We start from the raw sequence: 20,682 nt of genomic DNA, 5'->3' as shown, positions 1-20,682 counted from the left end.
CGTGTATTTTTTATGGCAATGCAGCGAGACAACATTGCTGCCAACTGCTGTGATCTTATATTAAAAAATGCTTCCTAGCCATTGAAAAGGTAGGGCGGAAAGCTGCTTTAAGTCTATTCATTATTTTTTATGAAATGTTTCAGAAAAGCACTTAGGAAAATGTGAGAAACCTCGAAAGAGCACTTGCTTTACTTGACACATCGAAAGACAATGTCAAATCAAAAGGCCGACCCAGAAACGATTCTACCAGACTCCCTCGATCATTTCGCCTAAAATGACCATTTTAGATTCCCAGGTGAAGTAAGGCCCTCATTTCCCCTGCACAACATCAACAGGGATATCCCTCCACTATTTCCATGTGAAGCAATGAGAAAACATGGGATGTTGAAAGGTGACCAGGAAGGCCAACGCTGGACGTAATTGCTGCCTATGCTGAAGCGCGCAGGCCTAACCTCTAATTTCCCCTTGAATAATGTCGCAGTGTCGGACAGCGAGCCAGAAAAAGTGGCACTTTCTTTTCTAAGAGGGTTTGCGGCACAACTAATACTCTCAGCTGTGGCTTGAAGACCAAAAAGCAGACTGTGACATCCTCCCAGCTTTTCCCTTGCGCTCCACAAGGTTCGGATTGAACGTCAAACATCTTGTCACAATGTCAACAATATTAGAAACCCCCTTTTTATCCTTAAACATTATTATCAATGACATCATAATGACAGGCTGTTTGAAAAGAACATAAAGGGTGGATGAAAAAGTAACTTTTTTTTTTTTAAAAGTAGTTCCTGATGTTTTGGGTTCCTCCAGCTTCTGACATTTTGGTGAGGAAGTTGCTTCATTCATGCACTGCCCACCATGCATCATGCTCCTCCACTTGACCTCGTCTAACAGCTGGGAGTGGTTTAAACCTCAGAGAGTGATGGAGTTCTGCTTTTGCCCCTATTTTTGAACACAGCTAATATAAATCTTAAGGGCCGAAGTAGCTTCTGTGGCATCTAAGATAAAAAATGTTGCCAATTTCTGTTGTGCTGGAGTCAAACCCAATATGGGCGGGTTAGTTAGCCAAACCAGATCAGATGGAAAAAAAAAAAACATTAACAAACTTTGTAGTATCTATTGGAAACACGCTCAAACAAGACATCCAAGCAAAAATAAAAATTCTCATTTTATTCATTTCACATTGTGGAGCCTCCAAAATTAAATAAGGTAATTCAGAATTCAGGTAAAACTGAGATTTCCAATTGCAACCCTGAGTTACCAAGTTTGGCAACAAGAAAATCAATAAATAAAATCATAGCTTAAATTGCATTTTATTTTTGGAATGTACAGTACTGTAAGTAGTCAGTTGTTCTCTACTCGAGTTTTTGTCCATGCTGACCTCAAGGCCTGCCCTGTCTGTGATCTTTTATTTGAGTGAGTCCTTTATTTATTATGTTACTGCTCAGAAGCTCCTTTGTAACCCTCAAATTTCCACACACCCAAACAAGTCATAAATCCGATTGTTTAAACCTTCAGTGCGCTTGGTAAATAATCGTAAAATGAAATAACAATCAGTTTGATGATGTCATCCATACATGCATTACCTCATCCTCACGAGGCAACAGATCAGAAAGATTAAGCACAACAGCAAATAAATACAAGCCCTGAGGTTTTTGGATTTAATCATGACATTTTATTTATAGCCACCTGCTTCCATTACATGCGTGGTGATTTTTTGGCCCGAGACTGATTTGGGAAGAGCAGACGAATGTTGCGTACGCAGTCGGCGGCGGCGTTGCGGACCTTATCATCATCACAGCCCATGAAGTGGATCAGAGGCTGCAACGAGTACACAAGAGAGAGCTTTGAGCTGGCAGGAGGAACACAGACAAACATTGAACTCATTCGTCTGTAAGAGCAAAAGTCACGCGTGCACGTGTGTTTTCGATGTGTGCTAACACACAATTTCAAGCCGGACAATAAAAATCTGAGCATGACCCACGTCACTCAGTTTCCTTCTCACTGCCCGGATCAGATTTTTATCTATCTGACTATTAGTGGCTTGTGTAATGGAACAAGTTATAGATTGTTCTGTGACACGCTCCTGCATTTTTTCCACAATCTCAAGATTTTGATAGCACAGAAATGAGCAGTTGAGGGGATTTGCTTACTGTTTCGTTTTTGTGTCATGTAGAAACTCTCTCGATATATTTAGAGAGAGAAACCAACTCTGTTATGTTTTTTTTGGGGGGGTGAGCTTTCTTTTGTTTTATCTGGAGGGAAATCACTACATTACGTTTGCGGGTGGTTGTGGGATTGAGTCAAAATAAAAGTCAATGTAAGCATAAATACGAGGGAGCTAAATTTATTCAATGTGTGCTTCTTCTTAAATTCCCATTGAGGTTTTCCAAACCACACTTTATATTCAAAAGGGATATTTGCACTGATAATAAAGTGACAACAATATATCCCGATAAACACGAATGTTGTTTACTTCATTTGGTAGAAAACGCCAAAAGCTTCAGCTCACGTCAATGCAGCAGTGTTGGGATTATGTGAAACATTTGCCCTTTTGGTTTTATTGGATTTTTAAATAGCATCCAAAAACACCTCGGTGAGCAAACTCACATCCACAGGCTGGAGAAAACATGCAGCTTGCTAACAAGTCTCTTTTGTGAAAAGAGAGGATGCCTGAGAAGTGCCAGAGGCCGAGATGTTGCCAACGTTCACTGCGTGTTATTCAGACGCCGCCAAATAAGTTCTCGCAAAGCACGCAGCTCTGCTAAGATAAGCGTGTCTCTCTTTGCCCCCCCCCTCCCCCCTCGTCCTCTCAAACTTGCGCTTCCCCTCCCAGCTGGGATCTCGTAGAATATAAAACAGCGCTTGTTAGATATTCCCCGAGTGTGGCGAACACTTTCCGCTACGTTTGAAATTGGGAATCGTGCTCTTCTGAGGTTGTTGCACTTTACAGAACTCCTGTGACCTCCAAGACGAAAGGGAAAGGAAGTATACACGCTTCATATAACTCTCTCGGGCCTCCCCTCTAAAGCAGTCTGGGAGGGCTATGCACTCAATTGCACATATTCGATCACACGTGGAGGTGTCACGGTGTTAAGTGTGCTCACGTTTGACCAGCTGCAGGTAGTTCAGACTTACACTTGCCCCAACCTGCCATTTATGGCTCCATCATCTCCCAGCGTTCCTGGGATTCAAGCGTTAGGATACGCAGGGGGCACCAAGTTTAGCTGAGCCCAGTTGGGGAGAGGAAGTTGGTGAAGGAAGTCAAAGTAAACATTCCCTGCAGGCGAGAATGTTTTGCTACCTTTGGTTTCTGGAGAGGATGGAGCAAGGAGGAGCTTTTAATTAGGAAATTTAGTTGGAAATTTTTATTGTGATTCCAAGTTTTATTTTCTTTCTTTCTTTCTTTCTTTCTTTCTTTCTTTCTTTCTTTCTTTCTTTCTTTCTTTCTTTCTTTCTTTCTTTCTTTCTTTCGTGCTGTATTTATTTATGTATTTATCTATTTATTTATCTAATTATTTATTTATATATTTTTTTGCTTTTCCCAGTTACCGCCAAATCTTCATTTCCTACGAAAGAGCCAAAAAGTGTCCATGTGAATTTGTGCTTTGAGCAAACAATCCTTTTGGAAGCAACGCAAAGCTTCATCCAAAAATCAAGCGCATCCGTATAAAACTGTGAGATACCAAGAGTAGATGTCAAATCAAACGGTGACGGGCAATCCATCTCTCTGGCTTCAATTCTCAATGGCAAATCCTTTGAGATGCCCCTGATTTACAATCAGGCCAATAGATTCCTCAAGAATAAAAAAAAAATTGAGCATCCGTGTTAAAAAGATGTGTGAAGGACAACAAGTAAATTAAGATGAATGGAAGGACAACATTGTAGCATTTCGGAAGGATTAGAACAACTATGACAAAAGCAGCTAATCGATTTTCCAGAGCGAGATGCTTTTCTTTAGGATGCCTAATTTCCTTTGCGAGCCTCGGGGTGCTGCTACACACATCATTAAGTGTGCTACAGCATGAACATTACGTTCTCAAAAAAATCCACGCTCATTTGAAATCGTACACTACACGTGGGCGAACATGTTTGGAGAGCTTCTCCGCGGCACAGAAAAACACTCTGAAATATTGCTGCAATAACACCAAAGGTGGTCTATAAATTTACACCAGACCATAAATTAAACACAGACTCCTTCATATCAATAGTCAATAAACTACCGATGATGTTGTTTTTTGACAAATTCTTTCTACGGGGTGTCTAAATGTCATCGGAGCAGATCTTCTGGATGACCGTTGCACGGTGGTGATCGACATGCTCTCAAAGCGGAATGTCTCCCCCGGGGTCGGGCAGGTACGTTGAGACTGAAGCCAGACTCAACAATGAGACTGCCTGTGGTGGCTTTCCACATCTGAGATTAACAACAAATGCAACACCGGGTGCAGTTAAGCTCTTTAAAAGTCCTAAAATACATTATGGAGAGTTGTTGCAATCCTTCACTGCTACATTAATAAGGTCAAATACTGCAGCAGATTACAGTGGGCGGTTTGTCATGCATTCGCACACACTTGCCGAGAAAAGCACGCACATACAGGCTGATAAAAAATATTGCGGATAATAAAACAGTTATTTAAAAATTTAACAAATTGGACGTCATTGTTTTGGGAACACCCAATGTTCAGTGAAGTGAAGCAATTACAGCTAAGTGCTTAACCACTGTAACAGCATAAAGTGCACCAATTTTATGAACATGGGAAAAAATGCTTTGGTTCAGATATAAATAGTATTTAAAAAAATAAAATAACAGATTTGTAGTTTTCTGTGTATGAGTCGGAGGCATGCTGGATAAAGCTTTTTTTTGCATCACAGAAGGTTTAATTTAGTATAGTTTCATCTAATCTGCTCCCAAAAAGTTGCTGCATTTTACCCTGATGTCCAGGAAGCGGCCTTAGCAACGGTTGCCACCAGCTACAAGCCTTTGACTTGCTCTGTAATGGCATGTAGGCTCTACCAGAGAAATGACACTTTGCACACACTGCCTTGTTTGCTTTCCTGAACTCCCATGATGGTTCGACATTTGAGCCGTGTTTCCTCAGCCGAATAAAAAACACTTTTGTTGCCGGTCAAAGGATGTCAAAATATTCACAGTTTTGGTTTGAACAGTTTTCTCAAACGATCATTTTCGACAAAATCCTGTGACTGACCTTGACGACTCCTTCGCTGTGCATGATGATGCAATTGTTTGACTCCTTGGACAGCTGATGCAGGGCCATCACTGTACTATGACGGACTTTGGTGTCCTGCGACTTTAAGTATTGCGCCAGGTGGGGCAGGACTCCCGCCTCTCCGAAGGCCGCCCTGTTGTTACGCCACGGGCAGCACTGGGCGATAGCTTGAGCCAGGTGGCAACGAAGTAGGTCACCGGGCTGCGTGGAGAACAGGATGCCATCAAAGATCAGTCAAGGGAGCAGAAAGCTGCCTAGCAACAACATCTACAGATGTCTCATTAGTTGGATGGATGCTGTGAAGGATACAAAGCAGCAGCATTTAATGCTTCTGGAGTCTTTTCGAGAAGAACACAAACTATGGAGAGCGCTTACTCTGTCAGTCAGCTTGGCCAGTAGCGGGACCACCTCATAATCGGTCAGAACTGCCAAATTGTATTTGTCTTTGGCGATTTTGGCAATCACGGCGCATATGCTTGCCAGCACGTCGTCATTGGATGACTTGAGCAAATCTATGACCAGCTCCATAGCACCCATCAGGGAGCTCACCATTTCCCCTGCTTCCTAAAGACAAAAAAAGTGCTTAGGTTAGACACTTTTATTTGCTTTCCAAGCAATCAGCCTGAAATATTCTACAACTTCTTCAGCACACTCACCAAATCCACCACATGGAATTTAAAGCTTAGAGGTGACATTTATAGCCCCCCCTCCCCCCCTCGGAGAACTGTTGAATTGTGAGAGAAACCTCACAATTCAAATTCATGGCCATGGCAGGTACCGCAAGGGCTTTTTACCCACTTATGGAGCAATGCGTTACCAAACCAAGAGTCTAGTGGGGAGTACTAAAAGAACCACAACGGAAGAGCTGGCAGGGGCACGGGCTTCAGTCGGGCTTGGCACATCGGGGCACTCTTTTAAAAATACAACTCGCTAGATTGCAGAAGAACAGACCGAAGTGGCCAGGTCTAAATCTAAAAAGCACACAGGCTCCTTGGACATCATGTTGGAGTACGTCTGTGGGAATGTTTGCTCATTGCGTGTTGAGAGGGGCTCACAAGTCCTCCTAGTTCATTCCAAACGTGACAGTGGAACTCTTGATTAAATGTATTCTGATTACAATTTAGGATCTTGAAGTCGTGTCCAGCTATATTAAGTCCCACGGGTTTTCTGCTGTGTTTAAAAGCACGACTTCAGCTTGAGTTGAATTCCAGCCAGGATGCCGTCTATGGCCTCTGTGATGCTTTGCCAGGAGATGAGAAACGTGTGCAGCGAAGGGTAGAAAAAGTTGGGTAATGGAGCTCAAGGCCAGCGAGCTAACCCTTCCATACACACACAGGAAGCTCTCCGTCAGGAATACTGATGACGGCTGGCCGCTAGTCCCAGCGACAGCGGAAGCTCTCACAAGCACCAGCTGCGATGTGACTGGCCCCGAATCTCTTTCATGGACCCCCAGATGCTGTATAATGACACTCGGAGTTTAACAAGCACTTTGTTGTCATGCATTTCAAGTTGAGTTGCATGTGTGAGTTCATCCACGATGAAAATGCAACGCTGTATCTTGATAACAGCATGTTGAGTCGGGATTTCCAGCGCCAGAGTAAGAAGCAACACCACAGGATATTACTTGGGTCTTTTCACCCCGCCCGCTCACCCGCTTCCCACTTCAACAACCTTGGTGTGCCAGAGGAGCTGTTCTGCTTCTTATTAAGCCGTGGTTCATGTAAGCCCCGTCTGACACCGCCCTGCCCCTTGCTAACGTTAACCTCCCACCAGCAGGTTGCAGCAAGACAGGCTTGGATATATTTAAAGGCGTTTTTGTATTGTGAGTGGAGCTCAGTTCATTGTGGAACAACAAAAACTATTTAGGCCCGAAGGTTGTCTTAAAGTTGTTGGAGGCTTTGTGGAGAAACAGGATAAAAACTATAAAGTTAACAAAAGTAGAAAATGCCTTATTTTTTTGTTGTTGTTTTTCTCGGCCATATGAGGTCAAATCCTGGTTTTACAGAGGATGAATTATAGATGGTGAATATGGAATGGGTGGAGCTGTTTTATTGTTACACAAATCGTAAAGAGACAAAAAACACTTTTGGAGAAAATGAAAGAAAAGTGGCGTGCCACGTTTGTTAGATGTATGATATTTTTAGTTCAAACTGACAATACATTAAGCAGATGTGAATCTGCTCTTCCAGAATGAGGGGAATTGTTCCAGTCAAACATGTAAAGAGAGTAGAAATTAAAAAGCATTTAGTATATTTTCTGAAAACAGCTGTGTAGTTCTTGTGTAACATTGCGAACAAACAAATACTCTACCTTTGCATTCTCAATACATGGACAAAGAGCCCAAGCGGCACTGGATTGAACATCTGGGTTAGGATTTTTCAACAAGCTCCAAACCCAGCGGATTGCATCAAGCTCCTGAATGATCCTTTGGAAGGAAAAACACTCATGTGAGAAAGTAAAAAGAGGGTGGAATAAGGACAGAAATAATATGCAAATTATGTTGAAAGAAATTTCAGGCTGTGAGTTTAGTCAAGATGGAAAAACTATTCCAGTCAACCCTAAATCCTAACCTAACCCTAAAATAAAAATGTTTGTGGAATGTCCCAAACAAAGCCCATGCTGTGCATTTTCTAATTTGGAGCTCCAAATAACAAAACAGAATGTTGTGATTAAATAATTTTTTTTAAAAAAAAGCAAAAAATAGTTATTTTTATGGTCATTTATGGAATGAGCTAATGTTATGCGAATATAAACACATGCATATGTGTATATTGTACACACAGCAGCCACAACATTGCAGAGAATCAAATTTAGAGCTGTTCCTAATTTATTTTACTCTGGTAGCAACCATAATTACTCTCATTATGGCGTAGTACAGTTCTACCCTGCTGCAAACTACAACCAAAATCATAATTATATTGTTTGATCTGAAAAACCTGCCCCATCAATCCTGAGTTGGGTAGACCAAGTTCGGTCATGTTACCCTAAATCCGCCCGGCTAGCAGCAGGCTCCATAAAAATTGATGAATTTCAGCATCAGCATTTCACCACAACACATTCTCAAGTCCTACTCACTTCCTCCCCGGGCGTAAAACTCACTCAGCTGCTCTGCTTAGTCAAATCCCACACGACGGAAAAGCTTAGGTCAGAGGTTAACCGACATCTGTGTAAAGTGCTTCATGCACAGATTTATATATAGACACACAGACACATTTTTAGTATGCATTATGTTGGCTTGACTAAAAAAAAAAAAAAAACCATGACCTCCATTTCCAAACCAAATAGGTCACTTAATATTTTATGGTGCTTGTGTGAAGTTTACTCAAACATTAGCCATATTTCATTTTTCATAGTCCAGGTTCAGAATGTAAATAAAAATTGACCAATATTGAATGCTGTCATAATTACTTAAACATTCGGTTAATTGCGCTATCTCCGTGACTAGCAATGAACTCATCAGAGGCGTCCCAAACACCATCTGTCTTCTGTTTGCACATAAATCAGTCTCCTATGATCATAACATCAGATTCCAGTCTGCTGGGCCTCTTAAATCTGCACCAAAAAAAAAAAAAAAAGGAAGCTCCATATCATCGGCCAGAACAGCTCTGTCTGCCTGTGAAGCAGGTATGAAACAGATTAGCATAGAGGTTGTATCTGACATTGATGGATTAGAGGAGGCCACCGCAGACTCTGGAGGTATCAAACAGTGTGTGTTCTCTCTTGTAGCAACACAGGATCCATTGGAGAAAACGCAACTGGAGTTATTCATGGAAAAGCTTGAAAAGGACTTGAAAAAAAAATCTGGCCTTATGATGGTGATATTTGAGAAAATTGTGATGTTGAATTAAACACAGCAGAAAGCAGTTTGGCTGAAATTGGACGGCAAACTGCTGGACTAACACGTCTTAAAATACAATTTAATTAAAAAAAACACAGCTATTGACATATCATTTTGTTTACCGCTATAAAGTCAATTATAAAACGTAATTACACGGTCTGGCCTAAATATACCGTCGGGTTAGGGTTGGAAAAACCGACTCATTTACTTAATCCGACATGGTAGTTTTAATGACTGATATGATAATAATGCCAGTTTTTTAACGACGCGAACAATTCCCCTGCCAGTTTTATTTGCGTCTTAATTCCGAAGTGTCTCGCGGTCGCTTTCGGTCTCGTAAAAGCCAACGAGGCACCGGTGGAAGTCCCTCGCTGTTCTCCTGTATCGAGCGTGAGGTTTTTAAATGAACACAGAGTAAATACTGCATTGGACTGCGGGTCACTGTGCATTCCCAGCCGTGTTGTCTTGGAAATGGGAAGGGCTTTACATGTATTTGTCTTGACAGTGGCCACAAAGCTGCAGTAAAACGCCAGGAATTAAACCAACCGGTATTTAGAGCAGCAGGTAAAATAAGCAAAGCCTAAACAAAACTATGATTAAACCAGGGATCAAAGCAAAATCTATCTGCACAATACAAATTAAAGCCCCATAGCTCTTTAAACATCAACATGTGACAAGTTAATGACACAGTAATTCATTCTCTTGTCATAGGAACTGAATGACAAATAGTGTAGTCTAAAGTTATTTCCGTGGTGACATGAGTAAACTGCCTCGAATTGTTCTAACAACGAAGCCACATCAAATAGGTACGCTATTGGAATGTCATCATTAACAGTGTAAATTCTGTCGAGACAGACTTACGCCATGTTGTCCAGATCTGTGGCGCAGGCCTCCACCACCCTGGTTACGTTCACCAACAGCGCCTGGTGGAAGGACAAGAACTTAGATACAAACTCATTTAGAGGAGGCTACAAAAACACATGCCTCGTTTCGTCCGATCAGGAGCCGAACAAGTGGTTGGAGGCCTCCACATTTGCGGATGGTGATCTTGTTTGAGGGCTTTTGTGCAAACTCCGCCAGGGCTCCCACCACATTAACCAGCACATCTTCAGGCTGGTTGTCCAGAAGGGTGATCAGGGTCTCCAGGACTTTTTGCTCTTGAAACCTTTTAAGGATAAAGTAAAGGACAATTTTTTTTAGGGGAGGTTCAATCATTTGACTTTTACCCAGCTGATTTTGGGAGATAAGGATTTTCCCGACGAATGTTACCCAAACAATTTTCAGGAACGGAGGTAGCAAGGAAACTTGTCTAGAAGTTTTTTGTTATTTTTCATTGTGCCTTGTTTCCTGACTGGACTGAGTAATAAACTAGAGCACATATTTAAGAAGGATATCATGTGGTGGAAGCAAACTTCCACAAACCCCTGATGTACAGTTAAATTTCACTATCTTTATTCACGGTTACGGTCGCTGGCGTCTTGATGCTTGAAGCTATTGTAGTGTACAAGGCCAAGGTCATTTCGGTTTGGTCAAAGTCCATTGAAGAAGCATAGCCTATTCTTGCAAGAATAAACATTGCTAATGAACAGACAAGCTGCCAAAGCTAACTTGGGTGAAATTCACCTTAAAGATGAGCCAAGTGTGATAAACAGACTTTGATATAATCTTGTAAATTATACGGAAGATCAAGATTTTTTTTTTTAACCTAAAATTTGATCAAAAAAATTCTGGATTAGCAAAATTGGCAATTGTAATTTTCCACTTCTTTATTGTTTTGTTACACGTGTCGGTAACACCTCTATGTGCAGACAGACTGGGTCACACATTGATGCATTCATAAATCTGCGCTAAATAATAAAGTTCCCTTTTTTCCACACATCACTGGCAGGGTCCTTTTCCCACTCCCAAACTTGATCAAATTTTGGCCCACGTTGCCCGAGTTTTGGCAGGTTCGTTGAAAATCATAAGCGCGTGGTAGACAATATTGTCTTAAAATAAACACGTTGATGAAACATTAATCAGACAAAATGGCTAACACATGCTTCCTCTTGTCTTAAGTGGGAGTCCCCCAGACTAGTACACTGTCCAGACCGTGGAGGACATCAACAATGTTAAAAAAAAAAAAAAAATGCAACGACCAAGGTCTGTTTCCTTTGAGCTTGTACTTTCAAAAAAAAAAAAATGTTGCAAAATGATTTGACAGTAATGACTTGGTCACCTCAGTCCACAAAGCTCCTGCCTGACCTCGGCGTTTTCATAAATTCAAATAAGGCAGCGTTGAAAGAAAAAAAAAAAAAAGATCCTAAAAATATTTGCTCTGCGCCATGCTGACTTCCTTGCGAAGACGTGACCACATCTGACCCTTCTTTCACACCCAAGTGTCCGCAAAATGAGAGCTCGATTCATATTTGGGTCCTGTGGCACCATCATTAAGATAACTTTGTGACAGTGTGATTTAGTGTGAGGGCAAACAGACACTTTAGTGTTTATACGTTTAAGTGCTACTAAATAAGCTGTACAAGTGATGTTGGGCACCATTTGATTTATTTTTTTGCTGCTATCAATAGTAGCTATGTGCTATTTTAAAAAAGCGGGAACAGATGGCATGTACTCCGCACTGGCAGTGACTTTTCCAAACTGTCATATTAATCAAAGGCTTGTGCAGTTTATATGAATCCAAGTTGCGGTCAGAGAATTTACAATCCGCTTATTTGGAAAGTGTTGTGAAATGATTGTGTCGCAATAATCAATTAAAAAATATTACACTCCATAGCTTTATTCTCCGTGCCGTATATTTTTGTTTAAAGGCAGTTAAAATATGAAATATTTTGTGACGTTTCTGCTTTGCTTAACTTGTGGCAGCTCCACTTCAGGGGGAAGACTTAAATTAGACTTTAAATGTAGGATATCATTCTGTCACGTATGATATATGAAGTGCTGAAAGATGTATTTAAGAGCGACTCAGCCTTTTTTCCCCCTAAAAAAATTTCTCTCGTCCATTTCAACTATTCACTCGGGAGGAGGGGAAGGTATTTTCAGATAATCTCACCTCAAAAAACAAATGTCCTCCTAAGATCACATCTCCGTCCTGGCTCATATCTCAAGTCTTAAACTGCTGATATTAACAAGTTTTACGAAGCTGCTAATTTTTTTTAACAATCAAATATTTACTTCACTGTATTAGAGTCTGGGTGCTAAAGACCACAGAACATTTTATGCAGCAAATTACATCATCCAGACACAATAGTAAAGACATCATCATGCGAGTGGAAACAGTGATACATCCACTCCCCTCCCTACCTCGCGATAAAATTTAAACGCTATGAGATGATGACAATAACGCATGTGTGTGTATGTGTGTACTAGTGGGCAAAAAACACTGCGGCTTAAGCTTACACATCCAGGTTCTCCGGGCTGAGGGAACACTTCCAGATAGCTCCAGTGGCAGCGGCCATGAGCGTTTCGTTTTCCGTCTTTTCTAGAAGTGAAACCAAGGCCTGCAAACCTCGGCTCTCATTCACTAAGGTGCGGGTCCGCTTGTTTTCTGCACACTGCAATTAAAAACAATGTATTGAATGTCTAACTGGGAAATAAAAATTGATCATCACATAGATCAAACCTTGAAAATGACATTTGCGCAATGTATCCGTAGTTCGTCATTGTCAATGCTGAGGTTCTGGACCAAGTCTTTGATCATGCCCTCTGTTTGAATGTCATCTTTGCAACTTTCCTGCGGATACAAAATAATTCCTGGATGTGAGATGATCTTGCTGTTAATATATTTAAGTCTGAGGATAAATAGTAATCACCTCGTCAGCGCAGTTCTGCAGGATGCCCACCGCTGGTATGAGCATGTTCATCTGTGTAGACTTGAGCAGGCGGCCCAGTAGAGGAACACCACCAGCATTATGGATGGCCTCTTTGTTTTTAGGACTCTTGCTACAACTCCAAAGTGCCAACACCCCAAATCGGGCCACCTCGACATCCTTCTCCTGCTTTGCATCTACATTTGCTATATCAGGAGCACAATCTAGCAGCTTCACCTGATCACAGACAAAAATTCAACATCATTCAGTTTCAATCTCTCGTTCCTAATGAGACAGAGCAGGCTAGGCTAACACTGTCGGGTTCAAAGGTGGTCTCGTAGCACAGCGTGAAAGTAATTTACTCGTTTGAGTGACTCGCACATTAGAACATCTGATTTTGGGTCCGAGGAAAATATACAAGAGTGTAGAGCCTTTAATCATAGGGCGCTCTGTCAACAAACATGAATGCAGGTCAAAGGATGTTGGCGGGACATTCTATCTGATTGGCTTCAACACCCAATCTGGTGTTTGTAAAAAGATTCAGACAGGTGAACCAATATTATGAATGCTTTGATTGATAAATACTCACAAGTTTACTAATCCCGTTGTACTTTCGAACAGTTCTCCTCGCCCGGCGGAAGCTGGTTAGATTAGCGATGGTCTCGGCAGCTAAGGCCTTCACGTCTTTATTCCGTGAGTCCAGGACGTTAACGATGCTTCGTAAACCTCCGTTGTCGACGATGGCTCGGCGGGTTTGAGCGTTGTGGCTGACGTCTCGGAGGATTTGCAGAGATCCAAGCTAATCCAATCACAAAAAAATTTTATATGTAGGAGTTGTGAGTTTAATTAAGGTGAGCAAGCATTTTGTTGAAAATAACTCACTTGGAGATTAACTTCGTCCAAATGTAGAATATTTGTGAGGACTTTGAGGCCACCTGAGTCCTGCATGGCCCAATGATACGTCTCATGCGTCAAGTCGTAATCCATCAAGGCGTAGAGAGTCAACAAAGTGGCTGTCTGGTCGCCTGCCTGGAATTAGAATTGCCATCAGTCAAACGCTGCATCCCGATTCGTAAGCCCTTCGGGAAGTTTATAAAAGTTAGATTTTAGCAAAATCCTCACCTTCCCTTTCTAGTATCCCCCATAACTACCCCAGCTAAAATGTTTTAATGCCACAGCCTGTTGGCTGTTTAACTTTGCGGTGGGAGCTGATGGAAATAAATTATTTGCTAACACAAGGCAGCGCTCCGACTCTCGTGCCAAGACCAGAAGCCATTAGGTTCTGCTCCAAGAAAGAAAGAACACTATTAGCATTCAAAGCCCCAAAACTAATGTGGCTGGGGCATTTGAAATGATAAATATGTTTTGACAGTTGCTAAACACTCACCTATTTTTATACCTGCACCCGAGCGAACAACAACATTTTAACTGAAACATTAAAGAGAACAAAATAGAACATGTGGATATATTTTTTTCATCTTACTATTTGCCTTGACTTAAAACTCACATAATCATAAATCACTCATAACTCTTGAAATGCCTCTTCAATTATTCCCCCTGACATAAAACAAATATACTGATAAATTTTACATAATCATTCCTGACTTCAATTTTTGGAAAAGCCATGTCACTGTTTGGCAGTCAAAAAAAAAAGGTAATGTGGGCAAAACAGAGCATCAGTGTGTGGCTTCGAGAAAGTATGAAACTTCCTGTAGTACAAACTTATGTCTATAATGCACGGGGATAAAGATCAGCCTAAAATAAAACAGATATTTAACTTGGCTCGTGCTCCGTTTCAGCCTCTGACGGTAATATAAAAACGAGGGCTGGACAAAGCCCATAAATAACTGCCTGGTGTGGTTTGAAGACAGATAGATAGCTGGGACGTGTTGCTTCCTACTGCGCACAAGATTGTTGACACAGGAACACACACACCAAAATACAGCTGAATAGTATGAAACCCACTAAAGTTTTTTTTTTTTTTTATTCATTTTACCCTGACTGAATCCACTCCTTTCATATCACACCCTTGTATGATCTTTTATTATTATTGTGGGTGTAGTTCTGTATTATTTTTCTTTGGAAACTACATCCTGACAATCTAAATTGTATGACGTCCTCCATAAAAAATAAAAAAAAAAAAGCCAAGTAGTCAGAAGGATTCTGAGTCAGTCTGGGTAACCCGCATTTTTTTTCCCTTTTCCTTTCCTCTCTGACACATTAATATTCACCATATGTCCTGTCCGACTTGTCACAGGCACGCTTCATTTTTATATATCTGCGGCGTGGGCAAACACTGCCTACAGCTGGTGCCGTTGGACAGCTCTTTCCCCTCTTCTCTGGCTCGCATAGGCGACTAAACAAGCCTGTCTCACAAAACAGGAACCCGCCGACAAAGCCAAGCACTTCAATCAGACGGAAACGTCGCCTTTAAACTTTTTCTTTCCTCCTGATCAGCTTTTCAATATGACTAAAATCTCAAATTGAGGTTAAAATCCATCATTGACGTTCCCCTACCCGAAGGTACTTGACCAGTTTCTGGATCTGCCAGTACTCTGAGGGCAGATCTGTGTTTCGTTGACGGCGTGCTGGCTGTTCTTCTTCCTCGTAACTTTGATCGCTCTCAGATGAAGTCTCACTAAAAACTTCCCCTGGTTGTAATTGGGACTTACTGAAAAAGGAAAAAAAAAAGTAGGAAATATTATTATTTGATCCCTTAGGACCAGACGGTAATGTCAGAAACTTTGAGGGCGACTATCCTGCATGTTTTAAATGTTTCCCGCCTCTAACACATCTGAAAAAAATGCATCAAACTCTGAAAAAAAATTGAAAACCAAAAGAGAGACTCACACTTTCATAGAGGACAGCTGATCTGCGTACGAGGACTCTGAGAAATTTGACATGTTCTTGGCTTCCTTCTGTGACTCATCAATTTCAGAAGTCTTCGTTTCATCTTCACTGTTAACACAAAAAATAAAAATGCTCAGAATTGGAACATATCACTATTGTAACAATAAATAATTCTATATTTATAATTGTAACTCAAACTATATCTAAAAGTTTTACTCAGTCCCTCACAGCAGCTAGTCCAGGGTTTCCTTGGCAACGACGGAACGCACTCATTATTTCAAACCAGCGTACCATCAAAATGTTTTCAAATCTATTATTTTAAGGTCAAATACAACATAGCGCTATTTAAAAAAGCATTTCCTATCTGCAGGTCATATCTTTAATTGTGCAGAAAGACTCCATGCTGTGATGGCATTTATTAGTCTTGCTGACTGTGTAGTTCCACTGGCTAACTACCCAAAGCATGTAATGACTCAAAATATCACTTTCCTCTCAGGAGTGTTTTCACCAAGCCGTTTTTTTTAGGACAATTACAATTTGGAAACAGTCGGTGGATCTTACCGTTCGGTCGGTGTCGACTTCCTCTCGATCCTTTTTAATGACAGTTGTGTCTGAGCATCCACTAATTTTGGCGTACTCAAAGGTTCTTGGATATTCTTTGTGATGATTAAAGAAGAAAAACAAGTCAAACAATTTCACTTTTACACCCCGAAAAGTGAGACTGGCTTGGCACAGACAAAATAATGGCTATGTGTCATACATTTTCCGTGATTATTTTTGGGGTTAAAAAAAAAAACTTGCATAGATGCCAATAAGACAAATCGTTGAATAGTTTGCAGGCAGTTTTAATCACACCTGCCTTGCAAAAATAGCGCCGACTGTCGCAGGTTGTTAGAGGCTTAACATTTTAAAGGGTCAAAATATATTTTAGTCCACGACATCCACATACAAGCTGGAGCCAAGCATGAACGATCACTTTTCCAAAGACTTGTTTTTGCTTCAACATAAAGTGACCGGCTATTGGAAATATTCAAGTCAGTCCAAGCAAACCACACAGCCGCAGTCTGACTTTATTCAAACTAATTGACCTTCTTTAATTCCATTAAACGTGTAATGGACAAAATCCATGTGCTCTCACAGAAGGGAACGCTCAAATTTCTTTGACATGCCTCAATAAAAAGTTACCAGTGACTGCAAGTAAACCAATACATAAAAGCCAGAGGCTACTCGTCAACCCGTTTATAATTAACCGATATAGTCGTTGACACTTTTTGTCATTTTGTATGTATTCCGTGGTCTTCACAATTAGTGATGCAAATTGTAATGTAAATGGTAGAGTCCCTGACAGCCTTTAACAAAAAACAACTGTCAGTGTCTTTTCCTACCACAGACTCCAGCATACAACAGTTGGTATTAATTTTAAGATTTTTTTTTTTCTCATGCAACGACACAGCATGCCCAATTTCCAATCTTGCTGAGATGTCAAAATGAATCCAAAACACTAAATGTAGAAGGAAAGTCTGCTTCCTCCCTTTCTGCTTTGTTCATTTGAAGTCATCTACTGTATCTGTCGGGTCTTTCCAGTCATCTTTGTGCAAATCGGATTTTCACAGTTTGTGAATGATTATGAATCCGTTAAGGCTAAACCAAATCTGTGCTTGCACGTTTCAATGATGCAAACAAAATGAGGGAATTTGTAAAAAGTGAAAATTCACAAATGATTATCAGATTTTTGAACGGAGCTGCTGTTGAATATCAAAATCATTTATTATCTCAATGAATTACCAAAGCAGGAAGCAGTACTACTGAATAAATCACAGATTTTAATGTCTGGAAGCTTGCATCATTGTGTGTGCATGTGTGGTGTGTGAAGTTGTTTGATGTTGGATCAAATATACGTCATACTGCCAAGCAGACACTAGCTCACCAATGTAGTGCAGCGCATACTAATTACACAATGCACACTGTTTACGTTGTGCATGTGAGTCATACAGTGAGCAAATCAGGGAGGACCTGAAAATAATGATAAAAAATAAAAAACATGACCTAAAACAACAGGTCATTTTTATAGGACACTGCGGTAAAAGTATTGTACTGGCATTATCCTTATTCAAGGTTGTTTTTCCTTCAGCTCCAACCTTTAGTCAAGGTGGAAGAACTCATGGATAGTTCCAAAATACCAGACAATTTTGGCTCACAAGCTTCAGATGTCTGCTAGAAAGCTAAAGCTGAAGAGGAATTTCACTTTTCAATAAAAAGTATACATCGCAATCACAAAAGAAAAGAATGAAAAAACATGAGGCGTTTGGCTTCACTGTACCTGTGAACTTTCAGCAAAGAGTTGTGATTTGTTTTTCAGAAGATCAACCAGGCTCTTGAACACATCACTCGTTATTCCATAGGCACTTTCGTCCTCCTCGTCATGCTTAACACCCTGCGTGGGGAATAAAAAAAAAAACACTTTCATTAATTCCAACTAAACCGCAATCCTAATGCGACCCACATGCCAGTCGGGGAGTAGCTCAGAGGCCAAGAAAGAATCTCCAGGCAGCTGCCGAAGGGAAGTGTAAAGCCATGTTAACCGCTAAATTAGGTTTAAGACACTACCGTATTTTGAGGTTTCATTTGCATCAATGTCACCCGTTCCATGCCAGGCTGATGTTTCTACACACCCCTCCACTTTGGCTGAAATATTTCCAGGTGAAGAAACAGACAGGAAACCTTTGGCGTGTCAGCAAAGTCAGTGAAAGAGTCAATGTTGCAGTGAGCGTTAAATTAACGTTTAAAATGATTGAAAACAGATTTAAAGGGAGCCAATGTTTGGTATAAGGTGGTAGCCATTCAGTTTCCCGATTGCCTCATTTCTCCATATTATGCTAGCTTGCCTAAATAAACCCAATCATATTATTATTATTGTTATTATTATTATTATTATTATTATTATTATTATTATTATTATTATTATTATTATTATTATTATTGGACACTGTTCAGTCTAAGAATACAGCAAAAATATCAGCTATGATTTCATGGTGTTTTCACCATGTCACTCGTCTTACCATGTTGAGAAAAAATCCAGAACTGCTGCAGGTGATGTAGAGCGTCTCTGTGTCATTCGTCTCGATCACCAGGTAACACATCTCACCTTCTATTTGTCTCCATAAAGGGGCGCGGCATCCATTGGGATGTTCATAGTCTTGAGTGAGAAGGACAGATGGTATTAGTGTTAAGAGTAATTTGAAGCAAGTGGAATATAAATTAGATGCGAACCTGATGTGTATTGAACCGACTTTAACAGACTATCCTCCCCTAGACTGCAAAAACCTTGTAAATATTCCACTTCGTTGTCCACAAACGAGGGGTTGAGACGGAACTTTCTGAAAAATGTTAAAAAATATTTGCAGCAGATATCTAGCATATGCATTATGTGAGGAAAAAAAAACCTACTCTGATATTTCTTTGAGCAATTTGCGACCAATATTTTTTCCCATATCTTGTAAAAGACGTAGCAGCTGGATCTTGGACTCTGACTCTTCATCCTGTGAGTGTTCTTTGTCAATCATGCTAGCAACAGTTGGACCAACAATCTTCACCTCGATCATTCTGTTTTCTGAATACAAAAAAGGAAATTAGATTGATAGTATATTTGAACTAAAATGCAGGGTGCAGTTTATTTCTTACCTTCAATACAAGCCCGAGCTTCATCCAATCTCTTATCATTTTCCATATTCATGATATTGGCCAGCTGGTTGAAGTTCCGCACAGAAATGGTCGGAGGAGAGAGCTCTAACGTTGGAATTCCGTTCTCATCTTTTTCCTTGGACTCTACACCGCCTGAGTCACTGAAGGGACAACACAAAATTGCATTTCTAGTCTTCAGTACAATTGCATTAGATTATGAATTAAGTATGATCATAATTAGACTGACTTTAATTCATAATCTGCTTGAAAGTCATTTGCGTCTAAAGTGGTATTCCATTGCAGCGGCTCCTCAAACGAGATCTTTGACTCCTCTGGGTGCAGAGAGCTGAAATCCGCCACGTATAGCATGATCTTTTTCAGCAGTAGCTCATTCAGCGGAATGAAGTCAAGTTTGTCCTCTGAGGACCACTTTGCTGATCTGGTCAGTAATGTACCCATTATGCTGGAGACAAAAAGAGAACGGGCGGGGGGGGGGATATAATATAATATAATATAATATAATATAATATAATATAATATAATATAATATAATATAATATAATGTAATAATAAATAATGAACCACTGAGTCCACTGCAAATATGTTGCACTTGTACTGGCAAGCTTACCTGATATTTGTTAACAACCTGCCCCGTTTGGTTGCTAAGAAACAGCTAAACAAAAATGGAAGGTAGGATAATAATTTAATAGTTGCCTCATATTTATTGCAGTATCTTTAAATTATATCAACAAAAATGCATCCAGTTACATGTTAACACTTGTATTATTGTTGCAAATGTGCAATGCATATGCAGTTTACAAACTCAAGAACTTCATCTTCCACATTTGAAACATAAAGTGCGCAAACGTACCTTTACTTGCAGTCGTGCTTGAAAAACCTCAAACACTCTTCCTGTTAGTCTAGTCGCCGTGGTTACTGACGAGGCTATTACCGTAATGTTGAGTAAAGATGCGCAACTGGAGTCTTCATATCACGTCATAAAAACTCGCTTTTCCATTGCATTTGTCAATTATAATGACGCCTGTTTATTGGTTACCATGCTTTTTGTCACTTTATGCATTCAAACCGTGCACAATTTATTAATCTAAGCATCATGCATAGTAAAATAGTACTAGTAATAGTGAATTGTGTGCAGAGTTTGATACCTCTTGTGCATCTTATACTTTTGACTAAAGCAGTGTGTTGTTTTTGTGCTTCTAAAAGTGCTGTTGGTGACTTTCAGCTTATTTTGTGTGTGTGTGTAGCACTTAGACTTAGCTTGAAGAGT

The 20,682-nt window shown here is 40.4% G+C and overlaps 1 protein-coding gene and 1 long non-coding RNA gene across 4 annotated transcripts in view; one reads left to right on the top strand and one right to left on the bottom strand.

Moving 5' to 3' along the window:
- Nucleotides 1-20,682, top strand: part of LOC148380854 (uncharacterized) — a 65,886-nt gene that overhangs the window by 2,129 nt on the left and 43,075 nt on the right. The gene's annotated exons all lie outside the window — the stretch shown is intronic.
- Nucleotides 1,644-20,355, bottom strand: odad2 (outer dynein arm docking complex subunit 2). 3 transcript variants are annotated; one of them, XM_088363482.1, is made up of 22 exons: nt 20,266-20,355; nt 20,023-20,067; nt 19,642-19,857; nt 19,395-19,555; nt 19,161-19,323; nt 18,984-19,090; nt 18,773-18,909; nt 18,034-18,147; nt 16,275-16,369; nt 15,714-15,821; nt 15,381-15,534; nt 13,746-13,892; nt 13,453-13,662; nt 12,867-13,100; nt 12,677-12,787; nt 12,454-12,608; nt 10,042-10,222; nt 9,919-9,980; nt 7,530-7,644; nt 5,595-5,783; nt 5,199-5,420; nt 1,644-1,812 (listed from the first exon to the last, which is right to left on the bottom strand). In XM_088363482.1, the coding sequence occupies exons 3-22, from the start codon at nt 19,851-19,853 to the stop codon at nt 1,690-1,692; spliced, it is 3,000 nt and encodes a 999-aa protein (XP_088219608.1). In that variant the 5' UTR covers nt 19,854-19,857; nt 20,023-20,067; nt 20,266-20,355; the 3' UTR covers nt 1,644-1,689. The 3 variants fall into 3 exon arrangements, with proteins under 3 accessions (XP_088219608.1, XP_088219609.1, XP_088219611.1); XM_088363483.1 differs by lacking the exon at nt 20,266-20,355 and having other exon boundaries at nt 20,023-20,249; XM_088363485.1 differs by lacking the exon at nt 1,644-1,812 and having other exon boundaries at nt 5,367-5,515.

The sequence above is a fragment of the Syngnathus floridae genome, chromosome 20 (assembly GCF_059516105.1).
Source record: "Syngnathus floridae isolate MCC-2025c chromosome 20, RoL_Sflo_1.0, whole genome shotgun sequence".
Taxonomy (NCBI): Eukaryota; Metazoa; Chordata; class Actinopteri; order Syngnathiformes; family Syngnathidae; genus Syngnathus; species Syngnathus floridae.
This window is presented reverse-complemented; position numbering and strand designations above follow the sequence as displayed.